The sequence below is a fragment of the Gopherus flavomarginatus genome (assembly GCF_025201925.1).
Source record: "Gopherus flavomarginatus isolate rGopFla2 chromosome 11 unlocalized genomic scaffold, rGopFla2.mat.asm SUPER_11_unloc_1, whole genome shotgun sequence".
NCBI classification, from domain to species: Eukaryota; Metazoa; Chordata; order Testudines; family Testudinidae; genus Gopherus; species Gopherus flavomarginatus.
In genome coordinates, this window is record NW_026114602.1 from 1,686,318 (window position 1) to 1,711,210 (window position 24,893).

Below are 24,893 nucleotides of genomic sequence, written 5' to 3' on the forward strand. Positions count from 1 at the left end.
GGCTAAATCAGAGTTTAGGAATCTGAATTTAGGCTCCTACTTTTAAAAAATTTAGCCCTGAAATGTTGGGGTCATTTTGATCTCCAAACCCCTTACAAATAGTGTAATATCAATAAACATATTTCACATTTATATATCACTTTGGATTTTCCTCATTCTGAAGTCCCAGGACTAGAAAATATGGAAAGATACTGGCAGTAGAGAGCCAGGTCATTTAGGCACCTAAAGATGCTGAAAAGTACCTAGTGGGATTTCAAAAGTACCTAGGCACTCTAACTTCCATAGGCACCTAATACCCTCACAAGCCTTTGACAATCCTAATATATATCCAGATTCAGAGTCAACAAAGGCTAGGGGGAAGGCATCTGCAATGCAGGACTTCAATATAATAAAATCCCTTATGTACCATGCTTCCTACGAGACTGTTCTCTCACTTACACTGACATAATCCCGTTAACTTCAGTGGAGTTGCTCCAGGTTTAAACTGGTGTATTTCACAGCAGAATTTTCCTTTCCGTGCACAGCCCAAAGGTAAGCATTATTGTCGCCATTTTACAGGTGGAGAAAAAGGCTCTGAAATAGGTGAAGGTGCAACTCCTCAAAGGTATTGAGATGTATAACTCTCACTGGGAATTAAGCACCTAAATATCTGTGAGATCTGGGCCCAAGTTACTTGTCTGAGTCACTGGCCCAGCTGAGAATAGAACCCAGGTGTCCTGATTCATTCTCCTCCCAAAATTGGGAATAAAACCTTGGACTCTGGATTTTCAACTTCCCACTCATCCTCAGCAGTGAAGCCAGATGCAAAGAATTCATTTAGCTTTTCTGCAACGGCCTGGTCTTCCTGGAGTGCTCCTTTACCACCTCGATCATGCAGTGACTCCACTGATTGTTTGGCAGGCTTCCTACTTCAGATGTACTTAAACATTTTTTTACTGTTGATTTTTGAGACTTTGGCTAGTTGCTCTTCAAATTCTTTTTCGACCTGCCTAATTATTATACTTGACCTGCCAGAGTTTTTTTCTTTCTATTTTCCTCAGTAGGATTTAACTTCCAATTTTTAAAAGATGCCTTAATGCCTCTAACCACTTCTTTAATTTATTTTTAAAAAAGAAAGAGAAGTACTTGTGGCACCTTAGAGACTAACAAATTTATTTGGGCATAAGCTTACGTGGGCTAAAACCCAATTCATCAGATGCATTGAGTGGAAAATACAGTAGGAAGACATATATATATATATATATACACACACATAGAGAACATGAAAAGATTGAGGTTGCCTTACCAACTCTAATGAGACAAATCAATTAAAATGGCCTATTATCAGCAGGAGGAAAAAATCACTTTTAAAGTGGTAATCAGGATAGCCCGTTTCAAACAGCTGACAAAAAGATGTGAGTAACAGGAGGAGGAAAAATAGCAGGGAGAAATAGTTTTTACTTTGTGTAATGACTCATCCACTCCCAGTTTTTATTCAGAACTTATTTGGTGGTGTCCGGTTTGCAGATTAATTCCAGTTCTGCAGTTTCTCGTTGGAGTCTTTTTTTGAAGTTTTTTTGTTTAGGTCTGTAATTGAGTGACCAGGAAGGTTGAAGTGTTCGCTGACTGGTTTTTGAATGTTGTAATTCTTGATGTCTGATTTGTGTCCATTTATTCTTTTGTGTAGTGCCATGGTGGTACTTTAGTAGTCCTCTTACTATGTTTTTTAATTTGGGGTATACATTTAATTTGAAACTCTGTTATGATGTTTTAAAAAAATTTCCATGCAGCTTGTAGGCATTTCATTTTTGTAACTGTATCTTTTAATTTCCATTTAACTAGCTTTCTCATTTTTGTGTAGTTTCCCTTTCGGAAATTAAATGCTACTGTGGTGGGTTTCTTTGGTGTCATTCCCCCTTTCTCCCCCCGCCAAGGATTTTACATTTAATTATATCATGGTCACTAATACTGTGTGTTTCAGCTATATTCACCATCTGGACCACATCTTTTGCTTTACTTTGGACTAAATCAAGGGTGGCCTCTCCACTTGTCGTCTCCAGGACTAGCTACTCCAAGAAGCAGATATTCATGGTGTCTAGAAATTTTATCTCAGCCTCCTGTCCTGAGGTGACGTGTACCCAGTCAATATGGAGATACAGTAGATCCTCAGAGTTATGAACTCCAGAGTTACAAAGTGACCAGGCCAATGGAAGGTGCAGGCAGTTGGTGGGGCAAGGGTGTTCAGTTTTGTGTGAATAGAAAGTTGACAATCCTAGCCCAGGGGAACCATGGGAGATGTAATGTATTCCCTGCCTCCGTTTTCCATCAGCCTCTGCCAGGCCCAGCTTCATGGCACCATGGGAGATGTGGTGTCTCCCCTGCCTCTATCTCCCATCTGCTGCTGCCAGGCTGGCCTGGCCATCTCTTTTCTAGGGCGAGGGGCCGCAGTGTGAGACTGAAAGCGGAAGATGCCGTGATCCTGGGGAGGGGTCCGCGCTGCCCCGGGAGGTGCTGACCTTGCTGGGAAGGGCCCCACCCCCCCATGGGAGATGCTGTCTTCCTGCCAAGCCCCATGGACTGCTCTGCACCAGCCCCAGTACACTGCGGGGGATGCAGGCTCCAGATTGTTGCACTGCAGCAGGGACCCCCACAGCCCTGCCCCTCCTTACTCCCACCAACTCCCCAATACCTGCCAAGTGTCCTCGGTCTCAATGCTGCAATCCCAGCCAGCTCCCCCTTCTCCACTAGCTCCCCATCCCCCTGTTATGGAAGCGGGGCAACCTTCACCCACTGTTCCCGGTCGGAATCCTTTAGAGAGATTATGGGGTGACGTCATTTTCAGTCACTATCCCATTCTGACTCTAATGGAGCATGCACTGGGGCAACATATTTTAGAGTGGTAGCCATGTGAGTCTGTATCAGCAAAAAGAACGAGGAGTACTTGTGGCACCTTAGAGACTAACAAATTTATTTGGGCATAAGCTTTCATGGGCTAAAATCCACTTCATCAGATGCATGCAGTTGAAAATACAGTAAGAAGATAGATATACACAGAGAACAAGGACTCTGTGTATACAAGGACAAGTGCAGCATCCTGCGCTTAGGACAGAAGAATCCCATTCACTGTTACAGACTAGGGACCGAATGTCTAGGAAGCAGTTCTGCAGAAAAGGACTTTGGGGTTACAGTGGATGAGAAGCTGGATATGAGTCAACAATGTGCCCTTGTTGCCAAGAAGGCTAATGGCATTTTGGGCTGTATAAGTAGGGGCATTGCCAGCAGATAGAAGGACGTGATCATTCCGCTCTATTCGACATTGGTGAGGCCTCATCTGGAGTACTGTGTCCAGTTTTGGGCCCCACGCTACAAAAAGGATGTGGAAAAATTGGAACGAGTCCAGCAGAGGGCAACCAAAATGATTAGGGAGCTGGAGCACATGACTTATGAGGAGAGGCTGAGGGAACTGGGATTGTTTAGTCTGCAGAAGAGAAGAATGAGATGGGATTTGATAGCTGCTTTCAACTACCTGAAAGGGGCTTCCAAAGAGGATGGATCTAGACTCTTTTCAGTGGTAACCGATGACAGAACAAGGAGTAATGGTCTCAAATTGCAGTGGGGGAGGTTTAGGTTGGCTATTAGGAAAACCTTTTTCACTGAGAGGGTGGTGAAGCACTGGAATGGTTACCTAGGGAGGTGGTGGAATCTCCTTCCTTAGAGATTTTAAAGGTCAGGCTTGACAAAGCCCTGCCTGGCATGATTTAGCTGGGAATTGGTCCTGCTTTGAGCAGGGAGTTGGACTAGATGACCTCCTGAGGTCGCTTCCAACCCTGATATTCTATGTATATGAAAAAATGGATATTGCCATACCAACTATAATGAGAGTAATCAATTAAGATGGGCTATTATTAGCAGGAGAAAAAAAAATTAGTGATAATCAGAATGGCCCATTTCCAATAGTTGACAAGAAGGTGTGAGTAACAGTAGGGGAAAAATTAGCATGGGGAAATAGTTTTTACTTTGTGTAATGACCCATTCATTTCCAGTCTTTATTCAAGCCTAATTTAATGGTGTCCAGTTTGCAAATTAATTCCAATTCTGCCGTTTCTCGTTGGAGTCTGTTTCTGAAGTTTTTTTGTTGGATTATTGCAACTTTTAGGTCTATAATTGAGTGACCAGGGAGGCTGAAGTGTTCTCCGACTGGTTTTTGAATGTTGTAGTTCTTGACATCTGGTTTGTGTCCATTTATTCTTTTGCGTATAGACTATCTGGTTTGGCCAATGTACATGGCAGAGGGGCATTGCTGGCACATGATGACATATATCACATTGGTAGATGTGGAGGTGTTTGAGTCTCTGATGGTGTAGCTGATATGATTAGGTCCTATGAAGGTGTCCCTTGAATAGATTTGTGGACAGAGTTGGCAACGGGCTTTGTTGCAAGGGAGATGAAAGATTAGGATTCTAATCCTGGCTCCCCTAGCATGTGCCTGGAGCTAACAGAGCAGCTTTGCTTTTCCAAGGAGCACAAAACTTTGTTATCTACTGTAACGTTCAGAACTGGGTTAAGATCTTGAACCTGCCAAATTTGGAGGGTGTATGGATACAGAGCTCAGCGTGAGGCCCTTCACTGTAATTGGTGGGACCTTGGGAAAGTCACTTCAGACCAGATTAATAATGGTATTTGAGTGCCTAAACATGCAGATTGATGTCTAGTGGATTTCTAAAGCTCCCATTAACATTAATTTAGGTACTTAAATCCCTTTTGAGAATCTGGTCCCGGAGCACTGTTGGAAATCCCTCTAGGCATCTATCTGCATGTTTAGACACCTAAATCACCTTTGAAAATCTGGTCATTTGTTTCCACATGTGTCAGTTGTCTATCTGTACACATCACTTCTCTATCTCACAGGGGCGTGGTGAGGATAAATACATTAGAGATTGGGAGGTGCGCCAATCCTATGGCAATAGGGGGCCTTATATGGCTGTAGATAGGAAGATGTGCTGCATGCCCAACTTGATACACCATGGGGCTGATTTTCATAGGTGATGAGCACCTGCAGTTTCCATGGGCTTGAACTGGAGTTGTGGGCACTCAACACCTCTGAAAATCTGGCCTCTAAGTCATCTCAGTTTGGGCCCCCAGAAATGTGGACACGACTGGTGCTAAAAGTACCAATGGGAGTTAGGCACCTAAGTCTCTTTGAGGATCTCCCAGGTTTGGAGGTTCCTGGGCACTAAATCACAACTCTTACACCAACACATCTGTTTCCCAGAGGCCAGTCTCTCTCTTGTTTTCACATTGGTTTCCATAATGTCACCAGTCCACCATAAATGATCCCCTCAGGTTGGCGTTACACACTATTCCATCTGACCATGCCAAATGTGAATTTCCCCTCGACTCAGAGTCACAAGAGGTCCTTCTTTCTTTGTGTCACTGTCATAAACAGATAGTTAAGGGTTAATGCCTCTTTTACCTGTAAAGGGTTAGGAAGCTCAGTAAACCTGGCTGACACCTGACCAGAGGACCAATAGGAGGACAAGATACTTTCAAATCTTGGTGGAGGGAAGTCTTTGTTTGTGCTCTTTGTTTTGTTCGTTGTTCGCTCTTGGGACTAAGAGGGACCAGACTTACATCCAGGCTCTCCAAATCTTTCTAAATCAGTCTCTCATGTTTCAAACTTGTAAGTAATCAGCCAGGCAAGGCATGTTAGTCTTAGGTTTGTTTTCTCAACTTGTAAATGTTTCTTTTTGCTGGAAGGATTTTCACCTCTATTTGCTGTAACTTTGAATCTAAGGCTAGAGGGGGTTTCCTCTGAGCTATATGAATCTGAGTACCCTGTAAAGTATTTTCCATCCTGATTTTACAGAGATGATTTTTACCTTTCTTTCTTTAATTAAAAGCGTTCTTTTTAAGAACCTGATTGATTTTTCCTTGTTTTAAGATCCAAGGGGATTGGGTCTGGACTCCCCAGGAATTGGTGGGGGGAAAGGAGAGGGAATGGTTAATTTCTCCTTGTTTTAAGATCCAAGTGGTTTGGATCTGTGTTCTCCAGGGAATTGGTGAAGTCCCTCAAGGCAGCCCAGGGAGGGGAAAGTTTGGGGGGACAGGTAGTGCCCCAGACACTGAAATTTCTGGGTGGTGGCAGTGTTAACAGATCTAAGCTAGTAATTAAGCTCAGAGGTGTTCATGCAGGTCCCCACATTTGTACTCTAAAGTTCAAAGTGGGGGGAAAAACCTTGACGGTCACACACTCCTGATCAAGTATTATTATTATTTATTTGTATTACAGCAGCAACTAGGAGCCCCATTCATGGACCAGAACGCCCTGGTGTTAGGCATTGTAAAAACACAAAACAAAAGAATGATCCCTGTCCCGAAGGGCATTGGGGAAATAATCAGAGGCAGCAGCAATTCTACATCTACAGTGGAAGATCAGCTTGTCCTGTACAGGCCATCTCTTCCACTGTTTGTGAATATGCAGGACTTGGGAAATCCTACATATACCTCCTACACACCTAAATATGCCCCTTTTGGGATATGAAGCACCTCAGAATGGATGCATGAGCAGTGGATTACAGTAGCTTCCCGCTTGGATACACTATGAATGGGAATGCAGCTCTGTTCACCCTCTTCCCATCTGAGACGAAGAAATTCAGCTGCTTCCAGTTGGCAGCCAGATTTTGGAAGGGAGCATTGGATCTACTGCACTTAGTGGCTCCAGTGCTACAAACATAGGCTGGTAGAAGCAATCAGAGTCCAGCAGAAGCCGGAAGATCACAGCTGTGGACAATAGAGGGAATCAGGGAACAGCACAACCAACAACAGCTGGTAGAACCCAGCACTGGGCAGTGAGACCGGCAGGGGCTGATAGAACCCAACTGTAGCCAAAAGAGAGCAGCAGGAGTGAAGGGAGACTAGCAGGCCAAGAGACTCCAAGAGAGAGAAGAAGAGACCATCAGAGACTATTACAGTCCTACAGGGTCAGTAGGACCCAGAGGATGATGATCAGGGAGCAGTGGAATGAGAATCATAGAATATCAGGGTTGGACGGGACCTCAGGAACTCATCTAGCCCAACCCCCTGCTCAAAACAGGACCAATTCCTAACTAAATCATCCTAGCTAGGGCTTTGTCAAGCCTGACCTTAAAAACCTCTAAGGAAGGAGATTCCACTACCTCCCTAGGTAACCCATTCCAGTGCTTCACCTCCTCCTAGTAAAAAGTTTTTCCTAATATCTAACAGAGAGAGGGATAGCTCAGTGGTTTGAGCTTTGGCCTGCTAAACCCAGGGTTGTGAGCTCAATCCTTGAAGAGGCCACTTAGGGATTTGTAGCAAAATCAGTATTTGGTCCTGCTAGTGAAGGCGGCGGGCTGGACTCCATGACCTTTCAGGGTCTCTTCCAGCTCTATGAGATAGGTATATCTAAAAAAAGAATGTGACCATCTGGACAACGGAGGTGTCAGTGCTAGGAGAGCTCCAGGAAGGGCTGTAAATCACAGAAGTAATGGTCTATCTTGCAGGGCCTGCAGAAGCTTTAGGCTATCAGTGACACAATCTATCATTAACAGGAACCTACCCAGCCATCAGCTGCCTGTAGACCTTACTGTCCATGAGTGAAGGGTAGTGGAATGGGAGGCAGATAGCCAAATATCAGTCATAAGACATGGCAGCCAGCAGGAAGCACTCCACAGTGGTCAGGGCGCTGAAGTGATAGAGCTATGCAAGGCAGCTGCCTAGAGATATCACATTGTCTATCTAGAGATCACAGGGGATATGTTGGAGGTAGAGACAATCTCCAAGCTGGAGAGGAAGAAATACATAGGGGTCTGGAGATGTGGATCCAGCACCACTAGGAGAAGGTTGGCAGCCAAGGATATGATATAGACAGCTAGGAATCCAGTAAAAGAGCAGGATCCAAGTTCCCTGAAGTTCTCAAATCCCAGGAGGATGATATGGGAGATGAGGGTGAGGTTTCTGCTGCCTAACTCCTCCATAGGGAGGAGCTGGGGGAAAGAGAGTCAGCAGATAATTACAAGACAATGAAAAAAACTATCCATAAAACCTGCAGCTATGTGTCCTTGTGGGAAGTAGTGCTGTCTAGTGATTACAGCAGTGAATGAGGGGAGTAATGTCTAGTGGTTAGAGCAATGGAAGCCAGGCCTCCTGGATTGTATCTTAGCTCTGAGAAAGGCCTTGGCATCTAGTGGGCTAGAGAAGGAGTGTCTTAGTATCAGGACGCCTAGGTCTAGAAGAGCAATGGGGTTTAGCAAGATAGAGGGAAAGTACTGGCTCTCCACCCCCATTATGAATAAGAAGAAGTATCTTGAAGCTGTGCTTCATTTATTTTTCTTCTTTCAACAATGTGACCTGGCCAAAACTCTGAATGTCCATTCCATAGGCAATCCTGACATTCTGAAATTGCCTTTCATCCCAAATCATAATGAAACAGCAACATTTCCAGGAAAATTCTGAGAAATTTCATTTCAGAGAGAGTTAAAGAACCTTATCAAAATGTTGATGTCCTTTGTTGGGATAACGATAAAGCACTTCCTTTTTACTTTATCATTTCTACTCAGTTCTATTCTAGTCTATTAAACTTGAGATGATAGTCGAATCTACGTGCTTTGAAGTTACAGAAATAAAATACCTCACTCATTTGTCATAAAAAAATGTGCCAAAATCAGTATGTTCCCATGAAACATTTACACTTTGTTGAATCAGCAAACTGAGAGGAAAACTGGTCATTCAGCAAATTGTGGACCAACTCCAGGCCCAACCTTTGCTGTGAACTCTGAGGATTTGGGACACCGTGGATAATAACTGATGATGGCAGGAGCACTGCTAGCTTTTTTGCCACCCTAGGCGGCGGAAGGTCCCGCCCCTGAAATACCACTGATGACAGGGGCAGCTGAAGATCCAGCCGCAGTGGTCACGCCGCCCCCCAAACGTTAGCGCCCTAGGCAACCGCCTAGGTCACCTAATGGGTTGTGCCAGCCCTGGATGATAGGTAGCACTGTGTCAAGGTAAAAGTATGGGACTGTGTGCCAAGATAGGCCTCTTCTATCAAAAGGTTCAATTTTGGCCTTTGCCTCTGACTTGCTGGTGACCTTGAGTATGTCCCTTAACCTCTCTGTGCCCAAGGGCGGCTCCAGGCCCCAGCACGCCAAGCGCGTTAACGTGAAGAAATACATTTAAACATCATTCTAGCATTGGTAGCAGAGATTAATGATACAAGTCAGAGATGTCTGTAGGGAATCTGTTTATTTACAAAGAATGTGCAGAGGGCACTTTCCTTATTCAGCAATCCAAGTCTACCTTTCCATTGGGTCCTGTGCCCAAAAGTAGCTCTGTCTCTTGGTTTTATCCGAAGGCTATCCTAACCCTTGCCTCTCTCGCTTTCTGCCTCTCACATGCATAGACACAAAACTATAATCAACCAGGCCTTTCTGTTTAGACATAAAATAAGTTCTCCGCTCTGTCTGGAAATCAGGGCCCTTTAAAGTGTCTCAAATTGGGCACTCTAAAATCCTGGCAAATATTTATTTGACAGATAATAGTCCTGTAGGTTTTTTCCTATCACTGGCATCCATGCTTCTTTAAAGACTATCGACACGACCACACTACAATCCCTAGCCACACTGCTCCTTGAATGAGCCACACAGAGAAGAAAACTGGAAAAAGACCTCTCAACGAAGTACAACAAATGCAACGACCACAGTGTAATGGGGCGAAATTCAGCCCTGCGGCACCTCCTGCTGTTTTCCTGGGATTAGCTCTTTTTCCAGCTCTGGAGCGCCCTCTGCAGGCTGTTGTCCTGCTTGCTGCTGGCCTGTGTATCTCTCCCGGACCCTGGTGCCCTTTCCCCACGGGTTCTGCCCACTGCAACAATCCCCAATCTGGGTTTCCCCACTCAGGGGAACCCCCAACCCCCTATCCACACCTCTCCTCAGTGACTACTGCCAGTCACTATCTAGCCCCTGTTCACTGGGGCAGAATGCAGTCTGTAAAGGCCACTCATCATTTGCAAGGGGGGTATGGACCTGCTGCCTTGGCCTACCCCTAGACTACCCTCTGCAATACCAGTACCCTTCTGGGCCTTCAACAAGGCCTGCAGCCTGGTGGAGTCTCCAGGCCAGAGCTTGCCAGCTCCTCTGGCTTTCCCCCAGCCCTGCTCCACTCTAGGTATCCTGTGAGCTCCTAAGCACCAGGTCCTTCCCTCTCTACAGGCAGAAAGAGACTCTGTCAGCTCCTGGCTTCACTGGCTTTTATAGGGCCAGCTGCAGGCTGATTGGAGCGTGGCCCTAGCCTTTACTATTTCCCCAATCAGTTGAGTCAAGCTGCTTTCCCCAGTAGCAGCCCTCCTGCAGCCTCAGCCTTCTCCCTGGGCTGAATTCCAGCCCTTCAGGGCAGGAGTGGATGACCACCCCACTACACACACAGTTACAAATAGAGCTGGTTGGATGCTTTTTGATCACAAAAATTCTTCAGCAAATGTTGCTGTTCTTCACTGAATAATTTACACCACATAGCAAGTGACTAGTGATTTTCAGAGGGTGGGCGCTCAGCACTTTCAAGGCAGTTTAAAATGTCTCCTGTTGGGCACTGGAAAAAGGAGGTTTACAAAATCATGAGTCAAGTTTGAAAATCTTGGCCTTATCCGATTTTATTTTTCTTTTTTGCATATACAGATAAGAACATAAGAACAGCCATACTGGATCAGACCAAAGGTCCATCTAGCCCAGTATCCTATCTGCCGACAATGGCCAGTGCCAGGTGCTTCAGAGGGAATGAACAGAAAGGCTATCATCACGTGATCCATTCCGTCATCCATAGAATTTCTGGTTAACATGTTTTAAAGCTCCTAAGTCCCATTTTCAGAAGCACCTTATTTACGTAGGAACCCCCCTGGTGAAGGGACTTAGGCACTTTTGAACATTTTGCCCTCTGTCTCACTATGCATTTACAGTGCACCGTGGAAGCCTGAATGGCCAAGGAAATTATTGTAGTTTCATACACCATAAATATTACCTTTCTCCTGCACCAGAAATGTAAGATTATCATCCTTATTTGGGTCATGAAGCAGATAGCAGCTGATGGGATCATGTCAATTCATCTCTCTCTTCAGTTCATCAAGTCTTTTTTCAAGTGGTCCAGAGTTTGGTTGGAAAGAGACCACCCCACTGGCCAGAACCTGTGTCATTCTGGAAAAGCAGCACCAGAAATGTTGTTACCCTTTTCCTACCCTCTTTATAAGAGACAGGAACCACCCTTGAGTGATCTTGTGAAAATCTCTTCTAAAGGGCCCACTGGCCACGGTTCGCTACGCCAGGCCAATGGGGGTGGCAGGAAGGATGACCAGCACATCCCTCGGCCTGCGCTGCTTCCTGCAGCCCCCATTGGCCTGAAGCGGCGAACCGCGGCCAGTGGGAGCTGCGATCAGGCGAACCTGCAGACACGGCAGGTAAACAAACTGGCCCAGCCTACCAGGGGCTTTCCCTGAACAAGCAGCGGACTGGCTTTGAGAACCACTGCTTCAGAGCCAAACCAAGGTAAGCAGCTTCGAGATCACTTGCTTATGTTCAGAAATATCGTCCTCTCCAAAAGCCATGCAACATTATGATCCAGTCCCTTCTGGTCAGGGATTTTTATTCCCTTACTCCAAAATTCAAATTGTGAGGGAATGAGGCTTTGTGTACGTCCCCTCTTCATGGTTGTGCAGAGAGCCATCAACAAAGTCTTTTCCCCACTGATGTTATGCAATGGTTCATCTGGTGTCTACAGGCCTTCTTTTGTTGGGCAGGAAATGACACCTTTTGTAGTAAACTTGTAGTTCACACTTGGTAATGCTCCTCTCCTGACTGTGGGGTTTACAGATTAATTGCAAACACTTTCATAGTTGCAAAACAAAGGCTTAAATCCTTATAAGATGGGATTCAGATATTATAGGTGAGATTGAAGCATGCAGCAACTCATCAGCATTTCATAAAATCCAAACACTAAATACATTCTTATAAACGTAACATCTATTTGAACAATGTTAACACCCAGGTGAGGAGACTGGTTTCCAGCTGTGCATTTGTCAGTGTTTAGTGAGGCCTAGGGACCTAGGCAGAAGATAACATCTAGTCTGTCACTGACACAGTGGGGGACCAAGTTTGATTCTCCTTTTTGTTATATATTGCAATGAAAATGAAGTGTGAAACTGTGCCATTTTTCACAAAAGGGATTCTTGTTTCTGGACAGCTCTGCTTAGTCCTTTCTGAGACCTTCACCCCAAATTCTCAGCAATAAGGAACATTAGAAACTATCAATTTTCTTTATTATTGATTATGTGTCTTCTGGTTGAATTTTATAATCCCACCTTCAGCTCTTAACCACACTAGGTAGTATTTTCGAGGTCTGCTAAACCAGTTCTCTGTGCAGAGCTGGAGCAGCACCCCAAAAGAACACACGCACACAAGCCAACTAACAACATATATATTCTTCTCTATTTACCATAGCTAAATTATTGACCCAGTAAATTTCAAGAAGTTAATTCATTAGTGATCCTTGAAACATTTGCATATTCATTTCAATATTTTTGGATGGAAACTTTTCTTTTTGATGACATGGAGACTTCAGCAAAAAAAGTATTTCCATGAAGCAATTTTGGGTTTTTTTTATAAACTGAAAAGTTTCATTTCTGGTAACTGAATCATAGAAATGTTGAGTGGGATGGGACCTCACAATGTTCAGCTGATACAGCCCCCTGCACTGTTGGATGGATAAGTAAACCAGCCCTGACAGTTGTTTGTCCAACATGTTTTTAAAAACCTCCAATGAAGGGGATTCCATAATTGCCCTTGCAAGCCTACTCTAGAGCTAAATTCCCCTTAGTGTTAGAAAGTTTTTCCTAATACCTAAACTAAATCTTCGTTGCTGGCACTTTCAGTGGACATTCAGAAAATTGATCACCATCTTCTTTATAGAATCATAGAATGATAGAATATCAGGGTTGGAGGGGACCTCAGGAGGTCATCTAGTCCAACCCCCTGCTCTCGCAGACCAATTCCCAACTAAATCATCCCAGCCAAGGTTTTGTCAAGCCTGACCTTAAAAACCTTTAAGGAAGGAGATTCCACCACCTCCCTAGTTAACCCATTCCACTGCTTCACCACTCTCTGAGTAAAAAAGTTTTTCCTAATATCCAACCAGACCTCCCCCACTGCAACTTGAGACCATTAGTTCTTGTTCTGTCATCAGGTACCACTGAGAAAAGTCTAGATCCATCCTCTTTGGAATCCCCATTTAGGTAGTTGAAAGCAGCTATCAAATCCCCTCTCATTCTTCTCTTCTGCAGACTCAACAATCCTGGTTCCCTCAGCCTCTCCTCATAAGTCATGTGCTCCAGCTCCCTAATCATTTTGGTTGCCCTCCGCTGGAATCTTTCCAATTTTTCCACATTCTTCTTGTAGTGTGGGGCCCACAACTGGACACACTACTCCAGATGAGGCCTCACCAATGTCTAATAGAGGGGAATGATCACATTCCTCAATCTGCTAGCAATGCCCCTACTTATACAGCCCAAAATGCTGTTAGCCTTCTTGGCAACAAGGGCACACTATTGACTCATATCCAGCTTCTCGTCCTCTGTGACCCCTAGGACTCCTTTTCTGCAGAACTGCTTCCTAGCCATTCGGTCCCTAGTCTATAACAGTGAATGGGATTCTTCCGTCCTAAGTGCAAGACTCTGCACTTGTCCTTGTTGAACCTCATCAGGTTTCTTTTGGAACCAGTCCTCTAATTTGTCTAGGTCCCTCTGTATCCCATCTCTATCCTCCAGCTTATCTACCACTCCTCCAAGTTTAGTGTCATCTGCAAACTTGCTGAGAGTGCAGTCCACGCCATCCTCCAGATCATTAATGAAGATATTGGACAAAACCAGCTCCAGGATCAACCCTTGGTGCACTTCACTTGATACCGGCTGCCAACTAGACATGGAGCCGTTGATCACTACCCGTTGAGCCCAATGATATAGCCAGCTTTCTATCCACGTTATAGTCCAATCATCCAGCCCATATTTCTTTAACTTGCTGGCAAGAATACTGTGGGAGACCGTATCAAAAGCTTTGCTAAACTCAAGGAATAACACATCCACTTCTTTCCCCTCATCCACAAACCCAGTTATCTCCTCATAGAAGGCAATTAGGTTAGTCAGGCATGACTTTCTCCTGGTGAATCCATGCTGACTGTTCCTGATCACTTTCCTCTCCTCCAAGTGCTTCAGAATTGATTCCTTGAGGACCTGCTCCATGATTTTTCCAGGTACTGTGATGAGGCCCACTGGCCTGTTGTTCCCCGGATCCTCTTCCTTCCCTTTTTTAAAGATGGGCACTACATTAGCCTTTTTCCAGTGATCCAGGACCTCCCCTGATCGCCATGAGTTTTCAAAGACAAAGGCCAATGGCTCTGCAATCACATCTGCCAAGTCCTTTAGCACCCTTGGATGCAGTGCATCCAGCTCCATGGACTTGTGCTCGTCCAGTTTTTATAAATAGTCCCGAACTACTTCGAGACTATTAGCAACTCTTAACCTCTTTGAAGATTCTTAGGATGTTCCCCTTCATTCTCCTTTTCTCAAACTTAAACATGCTCAGTTTTTTTTTAACTTTTCCTCATTGGTCAAGTTTTCTAAATCTTTTATCATTTATGTTGCTCTCCTCCGGACTGTCTCCTATTTGTCCACATCTTTCCTAATGTGTGCCACCCAGAGCTAGACACAGTACTCCAGCTAACTCCTCAAGTAGAGTGAGACAATGACCTGCTACGTCTTAAGCAGCAAAGAGTGGGAGACCTTGGAAAATCAGGGGATCTCTGCTTTTTGCAGAGATTAAACAGAAGCAAAGGCTAAGGGATGCAAATGGTGTTATTATACTGTAATAAAACATGCCTAGGATACAGCAGAGAGTAGAAGTGGGGAAGAAGCGGCTATACATTATAATCTGAAGTGTAGCTGTGTTAGTCTGGATCTGTAAAAGCAGCAAAGAATCTTGTGGCACCTTATAGACTAACAGACGTTTTGGAGCATGAGCTTTTGTAGGTGAATACCCACTTTGTCGGATGCATGTCACAGGACTCTTTGCTGCTTTTACAGATCCAGACTAACACGGCTACCCCTCTGCTGCTATGTCTTGAATACCACACTCCTGTTTACATACCCCAGAATGACATTAGCCTTTTCTGCCACTACATCACATTGTTGACTCATATTAAATTTGTGATCCACTATAACCCCCAGATCTTTTTCTGCCATACTACCACCTAGCCACTTAACTCACATTTTGTAGGTGTATTCAATTTTTCCTTCCTAAGCAAAGTAATTTGCACTTGTCTTTCTTGAATTTCAACCTGCTAAGTCTGGACCAATTCTCTAATTCGTCACAGTCATTTTGAATTTTAATCCTGTCCTACAAATTGCTTGCAACCCCACCCAGCTTAGTGTCATCTGCAAATTTTATAGGAATACTCTCCACTCCATTGTCCAAGTCATTAGTAAAAACACTGAATACTACTGGACCCAAGACTGACCCTTGCAGAGCCCCACTAGATACATCCTCCCTGTTTGACAGAGAACGATTCATAACTGCTATTTCACTACAGTAATTTCATCTAGACCACATTTCTCCAATTTGCCTATGAGAATGTCATGAGAATGTCATGAGGAGCTGTGTCAAAGCCTTACTTACATCATGATATATGACATATACTGCTTCCCTCCATCCAGTAGGCCAAGAACCCTGTCATAGAAATGTTTTGATTTAAAAATGAACATTTTTAGTTTAACAAAAATGTTTTTTATGAAAACCCCAAAAATGAACATGAAAAATTGTAATGAAAACTAAAATATTTTTATTTTTAGCCACATATTTGATTAAAAAAATCAGTTGGCTCTATTAATTATTCAGAGTACAATGAACACTATTTCCTTTTGTTCTTCCTAGACTTTACAGTACATTAAATAAGAGGGGTAAGCTGTACCCATTCTACCAGTATGGGTCAGCTGACTCCTCAATGAGGAAAATTTTTGGAATGGCTGGAGGATTTCCAGCTAGCTCACATTACCAAGAAAGGCAAAGTTATTTCACAATACAGTTACTTTTAATTACAATTCCAGCTGAATCTGTCTAGCAGGTCTTACCAGCTCTGTTGATGGAGCTTGTCAATAAAAACTCCCTTTGTTCCCAATCTTTTTCTCTCAAGAGGACACACAACAGTCGTGGATCCTGAAAAATGGTTCATTGTATGGGAGTATATCTTGCTTTTCCTACACTAGATATACAACCGTTATAGAAAGATTTTTCATCTGATGCTCATTTCCATGAAGCATTCACCCACAAAAGCTTATGCTCCAGTATATATGTTAGTCTTTAAGGTGCCACAGGACTCTTTGTTGCTATTTCCATGAAGTTTACTCTACACCACTGTAGCAATGTCCAGGGGGCTTAAATTGTGTGCGATGAGTCTAAATCACTTCCACTTTTTACACTGTTGGAAAAGTGTGAGCTATTGTTATTATAAAGGGGAACCTGAAACTCCAAAACCAAAAGACTCTGGTAAAGTCTAGATATCTCCATTGGTTAGAATCTCTTTCCATCACCACTCACCTGCTTTTAGCCCTACCTACCATATTAAGGAACTGCAGCTCAAATTGGCTGCATGAGAGGGAATGTTTTGAACTCCTCCCTCCCCTACCCATCACCCTAGGGATGTTTGATCAGAACAGAATTTCACAGAATTCCCTAGTAGGTAAAATACATTCTGATACTTCCCCCTCATCTCCTGATTAAAGCACCAGTACTAACAGCTAGGAAACAGGCATACTTTTCCAAATGCTTCCCACACTTCGTGAACATCAGTGTCTAACCTGAGGCCCTCCTTCAGTCTCATTTTCCCCATCTGTGAAATAACGAGAAATGCCATAATTTGGTTCATCCCACTTGCTGGGCACAAAGCGTTCTCAAAAACCCCACAACTATGAGTACGGAGCAAGGATTTCTGCTGCATATACTTGAGTGCAATCCAATAGCACCTGATTTCACCTGATAGTCACCATTTAAAGATATACAGCTACAGAGCACTCCTGAAACAGGGAAAAGCACCACTTCATAAATCCATAGATTTCAAAGCCAGAAGAGGTCATTGTGATCATCTAATTTGACATCCTGCATAACACAGGCCATACAATGTTCCCAAAATAATTCCTACTGCAAATCTTTTATTAAAAAATAATCCGATCTTCTTTTTAAAATAGATTGATGGAAAACTGATGCCCTTAGTGAATTATTTTAATAATTAATTGAACTCATTGCAAAAATTAACACCTTATGTCCAGTCTGAATTTGTCTAAGCTTCAACCTCCAGCCATTGGATCATGTTAGAACTATCTCTATCAAATTGAGGAGTCCATTATAAATATTTGTACCCTATCTGGGAACTTAAAGACTTTGATCAAGTTACCCCTTAATCTTCTCTTTGTTAAACTATCTACAGTGAGCATTTTGAGTCTATCACAATAAGGCAGGTTTTCTAATCCTTTCATTTTTCTTGTGGCTCTTCTCTGAACTATTTCTAGTTTATCAACATCCTTCTAGAGTTGCAAACACCAGAACTGGACACAGTATCACAGCAGTGGTTGCACCCATGCCAAATACAGAGAAAAAATAATCTCTCAACTCCTTCTTGAGATTCCTCTGTTTACGCATCCAAGCATTGTTAGACCTTTACACCACAGCATCTCACTGGGAGCTTGTGTTCTGCTGGTTATCCATCATGCCCTGCAAAACTTTTTCTAAGTCATAGTTTCTCAGGATAGAGACCCTATCCTGTAAGTATAACCTGTTTTCTTTGTTCCGGTAGGTAGACATTTAAATTTAACCACATTAAAACACATATCATTATTTGCTTACATCCAGTTTACCACACACCCATATATCCCTAATTCAGGGACCTCGCCTCTTCATTATTTACCATTCCCCCAATTTTTGCATCATCTGCAACTGTGTGATTATTTTATGCTTTAATCTAAATTGTTTATAAAAATGTTAAAAACACAGTGTCAAGAACCAATGCCAGCATGACCACTGTAAGCTGTTAATCTTAATAGTTTAATAGTAAGCTATTGAAAGCTTAAACTTTTATGTATGCAGTACTGTTGTAGCTGTTTCAGTCCCAGGATAATAGAGGGACAAGGTTACTGAGGTAACATCTTTTGTTGGACCAATTTTTGTTGGTGGGAGAGGCAAGATTTTGAGCTTATACATATCAATTTTCTAAAATTCTGAACTTCTCATAATCAGAGTATGCCCAGTGTGCCCAGCCATTGAAATCAGTCAATGAGCACCCATCAAGGATATGCAACTTAGTTTGAAGTTGACTGCCTCTACAGTGCAGGTCATTACAGAAACTGGATATGAAGAGCTTGGCCACACAATTGCCCTGTCATATTCAAAACCAGTTCAGGGAAGACCACATGTGCCTTGACTGGTCAAAACCCAAAGAGCAGATTGTTGGGGTCAGTGACTAGAGCGTGATTAACGACTATCTTCACTGACCACTTGTTACACTAAGCAGATTCTGTCATCATGTTCTGTGGTTGCATAAGTGACCAGAAAGGGCATCTAAAAGCATATGAACTGGTTGAAGAGATCTGAGTACAGAAGCAAGTCGATGTTCTCATGGATCTTAGCCAGGAGCTTTTTGGAGGACTCCTCATGAACAATATGGGGGCAGTTCTGTGTTACTAAGTATTGGCAATTAATTCCCACAGGCTCATTTGAAAATGTCACCATGAAACTGGATCTGACATCTGTTGTGAATGCTGTTGTGTGTATTTGCTTTTCTCCTGTGCTGTGCCAGGAGCTCTGGTGTTGGCTGCACCAGTGTAGCTTGCAGCTTTTTGACTCAGCAGACCTTGATGTTAATGATTAAAAAAAAGACCAACACTCAGTTTGGTGGCAAAGGCTCAGCTAGGTTTATTGTCAATAACAAATGGTACCACACACTAAGCTACAGTTTTACTAACACGTGTGACGAGATATTTACTCAGTCAACATAATGTTGTCCCCTGCGCAAATTCTATTATCCCTCCTTACACTCTTCCTTTCGTACATTGACACAACCAAGTTACTTATTACAGTAGGTTGTTACCAGCCTTGTACCTGGCAGTTCAAACAAAATAGTCTCATCCTATCCTTCTCTTTACAAGGGGTCTGTGTGTTCCTCAACCACCTTGTTAGCAATGCATTTATGTAGTTACTCAAGAGCTCTGTGTGTTCCTGCAACATGTTCTCTGGTCAGGAATGTGTTTATTTGGTTGACTGATATTCAGACAAGGTCTACTCTGCTTAAGAGCACAGGAACATTAGAACGGTCATACTGGGTGAGAGCAATGGCCCATTTAGTCCAGTATCCTATCTTCTGACAGTGGCTGATGCCAGGTGCTTTAGTGGGAATGTACAGAACAGGCAACTGAGTGATCCATCCTCCGTCATTCACTCCCAGTTTCTCCGGGGGGGGGGCAACAAGGAGGGATAGCTCAGTGGTTTGAACAGAGGCCTGCTAAACCCACAGCTGTAAGCTCAATCCTCAAGGGGGACATTTACAGATCTGAGGCAAAAAAGTAATTGGTGAGTGGTTCTGCTTTAAGCAAGGTGTTGGACTGGATGGCCTCCTGAGGTCCCTTCCAACCCTGATGTTCTATGATTCTGGCGGACAGGGACAGGGACAATCAGAACATTGTGTTGCATCCCTGCTCATCCTGGCTAATAGCTATTGATGGACCTATCTTCCATGAACATATCTATTTTTTTAACCCAGTTATATTTTTGGACTTTACAACATCCCCAGGCAAGGAGTTCCACAGGTTGACTGTAGATTGTGTGAAGAACTACTTCCTTTTGTTTGTTTTAAACCTGCTGCTTATTAATTTCATTGGGTAATCCCTAGTTCTTGTGTTATGTGCAGGAGTACATAATATTTTCTTATTCACTTTCTCCACAACAGTCAAGATTTTATAGACCAGTAAGCCACCGTTGAAATCAATCAGTGGGCACTCCCTTTAGTTTTTCCCTTCAAAGTTGAAAAGTTCTGGTCTTTTAAACCTTTTCTCATATAGAAGCTGTTCCATAGCCTTAATAATTTTTGTTGCCTTTTTCTCTACCATTTCCAATTCTAATATATCTTTTTTGAGATAGGGCAATTGAAACTGCATACAGTATTCAATGTGTCGCAGCACCACGGATTCAGATAGTGGCATTATGACATTTTCTGTCTTATTATCTGTCCTTTTCCTAATGATTCTTAACATTCTTTTTTGACAGCCTCTGCACATTGAGTGGATGTTTTCAGAGAACTATCCACAATCATTCCAAGATCTCTTTCTTGAGTGGAAGCAGCTAATTTAGATCTAACCAGTTTGTGTGTATAGTTGGGATTATGTTTTCCAGTGTGCATTACTTTGCATTTTTCAACATTGAATTTCATCTGCCATTTTGTTGCCCAGTCCCCCTGTTTTGCGAGATTCCTTTGTAACTCTTTGCAGTCAGCTTTGGATTTAACTATCTTGAGAAACTTTGTATCATCTGCAAATTTTTCTACATCTCCTTTTATGCCATTTTCCAGTTTATTTATGAATATGTTGAATGGCACATGTTCCAATACAGATCCACGGGTGACCCTGCTATTAGCATCTCTTCATTCTGAAAAATGACCATTTATTCCTACTCTTCGTTTCCTGTCTTTTAACCAGTTACTGATCCATAAGAGAACCTTCCCTCTTATTCCATGACAATTTAGTTTGCTTAAGAAATTTTGTGAAGGACCTTTTCAAAAGCTTTCTGAAAGTCCAAGTACACTGTGTCCACTAGATCACCCTTATCCACATGTTCATTAACCCTCTCAAGCAGATCTAATAGATTGGTGAGGCATGAGCTGCGTTGGCTCTTCCCAAACAAATCCTGTTCATCCACCTGTCTGATAATTCTATTCTTTACTACAGATTCAACCAAATTGCCTGGTACTGAAATTAGGCTTACCACCCTGTAATTGCCAGAATTGTCTCTGGATCCTTAAAAATTGGTGTCACATTAGCTATGTTCCAGTTATATGGTGCAGAACCTTATTAAATGACAGGTTACATACAACATTTAGTAGTTGGGCAATGTTCTATTTGGGATCCTTCAGAACTCTAGGTTGAATTCCATCTGATCCTGGAAACTTATGACTGCTCAATTTAGCAATGTGTTCAACGTCTGTATTGACACCATAATCAGGGAAAGTTGCTCAGATTTATCACCTAAAAAGAATGGCTCAGGTGTGGAAATCTCCCTCACATCCTCTGCAGTGAAGATTGATGCAAAAAATTCATTTAGCTTCTCTGCAATAGCCTGACATTACTTGAGTGCTCCTTTAGCATCTCAATTGTGCAATGACCCCACCAATTATTTGACAGGATTCTTGTCTGATGTACTTAAAAAAACATTTGGTGTTAGTCTTTGAGACTTTAGCTAGATGCTCTTCAAATTCTTTTTTGGCCTCCCAAATTATACTTTTACAAATGACTTGCCAGAGTTGATTCTCTTTTTTTTTTCCTCAGTAGGATTTAATTTCCTATTTTCCTATTTCTTTTTGCCTCTAGCCACTTCTTTGACTTTGTTGTTTGGCCATGGTTGCACTTTTGTGGTCCTCTTACTTTGCTTTTTTCAATTTGGGTTACACATTTAATTTGATCCTTTATTAGGGTGTTTTTAAAAAGTTTCCATAGAGCTTGTTGGTCTTTCACTTTTGTGACTGTGCTTTTCAATTTCTGTTTAATTAACTTCCTCATTTTTGTGTAGTTTCCCTTTCTGAAATTAAATGCTGCTGTGGTAGGTTGCTCTAGTGTCCCTCCCTCCCCCACCTCCCCGCCACACACACATACAAATGTTAGTCTGCCTAGGGCCACAGTAAGGCTTACATCATCCAATGGAAGTTGGAAACCTCCTTCCCTTGGCCCTTATATAATTAACAATGGATCCATCCATACAGATCCTGCTGAGTGACAGTCAAACCTAACATCTTGGAATCTTCAACACAAAAAAGTTTCCTCCACCCACTGGATCTCATCTGTCAAGGTTGTTATAGTAAATGAGGAAAGCTGTAAAACAAAGACACAACAACATGCACTAAGGAAATGTTACATCACGGTTTGGGGTAGGCTGCCGGTCTAACTGCAATTGCAAAAGAAAAGGAGTTGGCCATCCTTTGAAAAATCCAGGACTTAATCATTTTGCTTCCTATATCAATTACCTTCAGGACATTATAATTAAAGTTTTTGTCATTTTGATGAAATTTCTTTTTTTCTAAAACCACTTAATATTCCACTGACTGTCTTTCCCAAGACTTCCTTCACCTCCTTGTTTCTCAGAGTGTAAATGAAAGGGTTCAATAGTGGAGTTACGATAGTGTTAAAGATGTTGACAATTTTGTTCAAATCCAGTGAGTTCTGTGCAGACGGAATGAGAAAAAGAAAAATGGCAGAGCCGTACCAGATAGTCACGACGGTGAGATGGGCTGAGCAAGTGGAAAAGGCCTTTTGCCAGCCTTGGGCTGCAGAGATTCTCAAGATGGTGGAGATAATGAAAATGTAGGAGATCACAGTTATTGCACATGAGACCATGACAATAATGAATGAGTCGATGAATGTTGCCAGCTCAACAAGGCGCATATCAGCACAGGAAAGTGCTATCCAGGAATCTATGTCACAAATAAAATGATTGATGACATTTGGGCCACAGAAAGGCAACCTGGATATTAGAGACATGAGCACAGAGATAGCCAGGAACCCACACAGCCAAGAGGCAAGAGCCAGCTGAGCAGAGAAAGTTCTGTTCATGAGGGAGTTGTAGCGCAATGGGTGGCATATGGCCAGATAGCGGTCATAGGCCATAATGGCCAGGAGGAAACATTCTGTGGAGCCCATGGAGAGGAGAAAATACAATTGCAGGAGGCAGACAGTGAAAGAGATGGTTTGGCTTGTGCCCAGCATGACGCCAATGGCCTTGGGGACACATGCTGTGGTGTACCAGATCTCTAGGAAAGAGAGATTGCAGAGAAACAAGTACATGGGGGTGTGGAGCCGTGAGTGGGTCCTCACTAGGGCTATGATGGACACATTCCCTAGGATCGTTAGGACGTACATCGCAGAAAACAGCACAGCAAGGGCCATCCGGAAATACCAGGTGCCTGGAAAGCCCAGTAAGATAAACTCCTGCACACTGGTTTGATTTCTTATTTCTGTACCAGTCATGATGTCCATCTGTCAAGACATGAGAGATCATAAGGCATTTAAACACACTGAACACACATTTGGATGCACAGTAGTGCAGGCCCCACAATCTGTTAATACAGCTAAGATAAGAGAAGTGAAAGGGGTGCTACTCAACACCATCCTGCCTTGTGCATCTTTCCACAATGAAGATGAGATCTCAATTCATCATTCTTATAAGGCCCATGAGGATCCATGTTCATCACATGGTATCTTTCATGTCTTAATGCTCTTGCGCATCAACTCCATTCAACTCACCCCTGAGAAAGTTTCAGGATTTGGCCCATTCTTTCCATCACTAACCTTGGAAGACAACTTTGCTCTGTACTCAGGACAGAATTGGAGTTTTTGCACAAGTCGCATTGAAAGTTGACAGGATTTCTACTCCTAAATTCTTTACACTCTTCTGACCTTCAACCAGGCTTGCGTTACTTGTGCCTAGAGTGGTTAAAAAAAAACTAGAAAACTGTATCCTTTTTGAAAAATGCCATTTTGTTGAAACTGGAATAGTTCATGAAAACACACTAAGTTTGGCTGAAAATCTCATCAGAGTAGTGTCTCAGGTACAGAGTGAAATTTCTAAATTAAAAAAAAAAACCTGGAAAAAATTAGCTTTCTATCCCATTATTTAGGGCACTTGTTTGGAATGCAGGGGACCCAATCTGAGTCTCATTTTTGTTTCATATTGGAGTGAAAACAAAGTGCAAAACTGTGCCATTTTTCACAAAATGGAATTCTTGTTTCCATTTTTCTTAATGTCTTTTGAAAATTCCAAATCAAATGCTCAGTAACAGAGAAAAAGAAGAAAATGGCAGTTATGTTTATTATTTATTGTTGTCTTCTGGTAGAATCTTAAGGCCCCTCCTGTGGTTGGAGGCCCATTGTGCTAGGCACTGCATAAACATAGCACAGAAGCCACCCCTACTCCAAGAAGCTTGCAATCTAAAAGACAAGAGACACAAACCAGTAGAAACCAACACCAAAGATGCAGCTTCCAAGATTTACAGTCCAATAGCTTCCCCATTTCTCTTTCACATAACAACCCTCGTCTTCTACTCAATGCCTCTGAAAATCATCTCCATTCAAACCTTACGGTCTGGAATAGACCAGAACAATAGTTAGGAATAATGTTCCAAATATCTTCCAAGGCCAAATGCTTAAGAAACCTATAATTCACCCCACTGTTGCATGTATATTTGTCACATTTTACAATGGCAATTGCTCCCGGAGCTGAGAGAGACGTCAGTTTATGGCATGAAGAATAAATGGTCGGTCATCGTTGCACCCTGGTATTTTCAGAGGGATCTAAGGGAGTCAGGTACCCAGTTCTCCATAACATTCAGTGGAAACTGCACCAGAAACTCCCTTAGGCTCTTTGAACACCCCAGCTGCAATGTCCATCCTCTGTCTGTAGTGTTGTTTGAAATCTTCAGACAGATAATGATCCTTAGCACTTGTGTAGCTCTTTATAGCTGCATTGTGCAGAGAATGACTATTCATCCACACAACACACGGGCGTGCTAGAGGCCTGATTGAAGGCACCGTGGAGTGAATAGTTGACTAGCCAAGTGTA

The 24,893-nt window shown here is 42.8% G+C and overlaps 1 protein-coding gene across 1 annotated transcript; it reads right to left on the reverse strand.

Moving 5' to 3' along the window:
• Positions 1–22,330: 22,330 nt before the first annotated feature.
• Positions 22,331–23,302, reverse strand: LOC127040899 (olfactory receptor 6F1-like). Its single transcript, XM_050935447.1, has one exon. It carries the CDS (start codon positions 23,300–23,302, stop codon positions 22,331–22,333), a length of 972 nt encoding a protein of 323 aa, XP_050791404.1.
• Positions 23,303–24,893: the final 1,591 nt, after the last annotated feature.

Bases quoted from the DNA above. Each gene is read 5' to 3' on its own strand.
- LOC127040899 (XM_050935447.1), bottom strand. From the start codon at position 23,302: ATGACTGGTACAGAAATAAGAAATCAAACCAGTGTGCAGGAGTTTATC.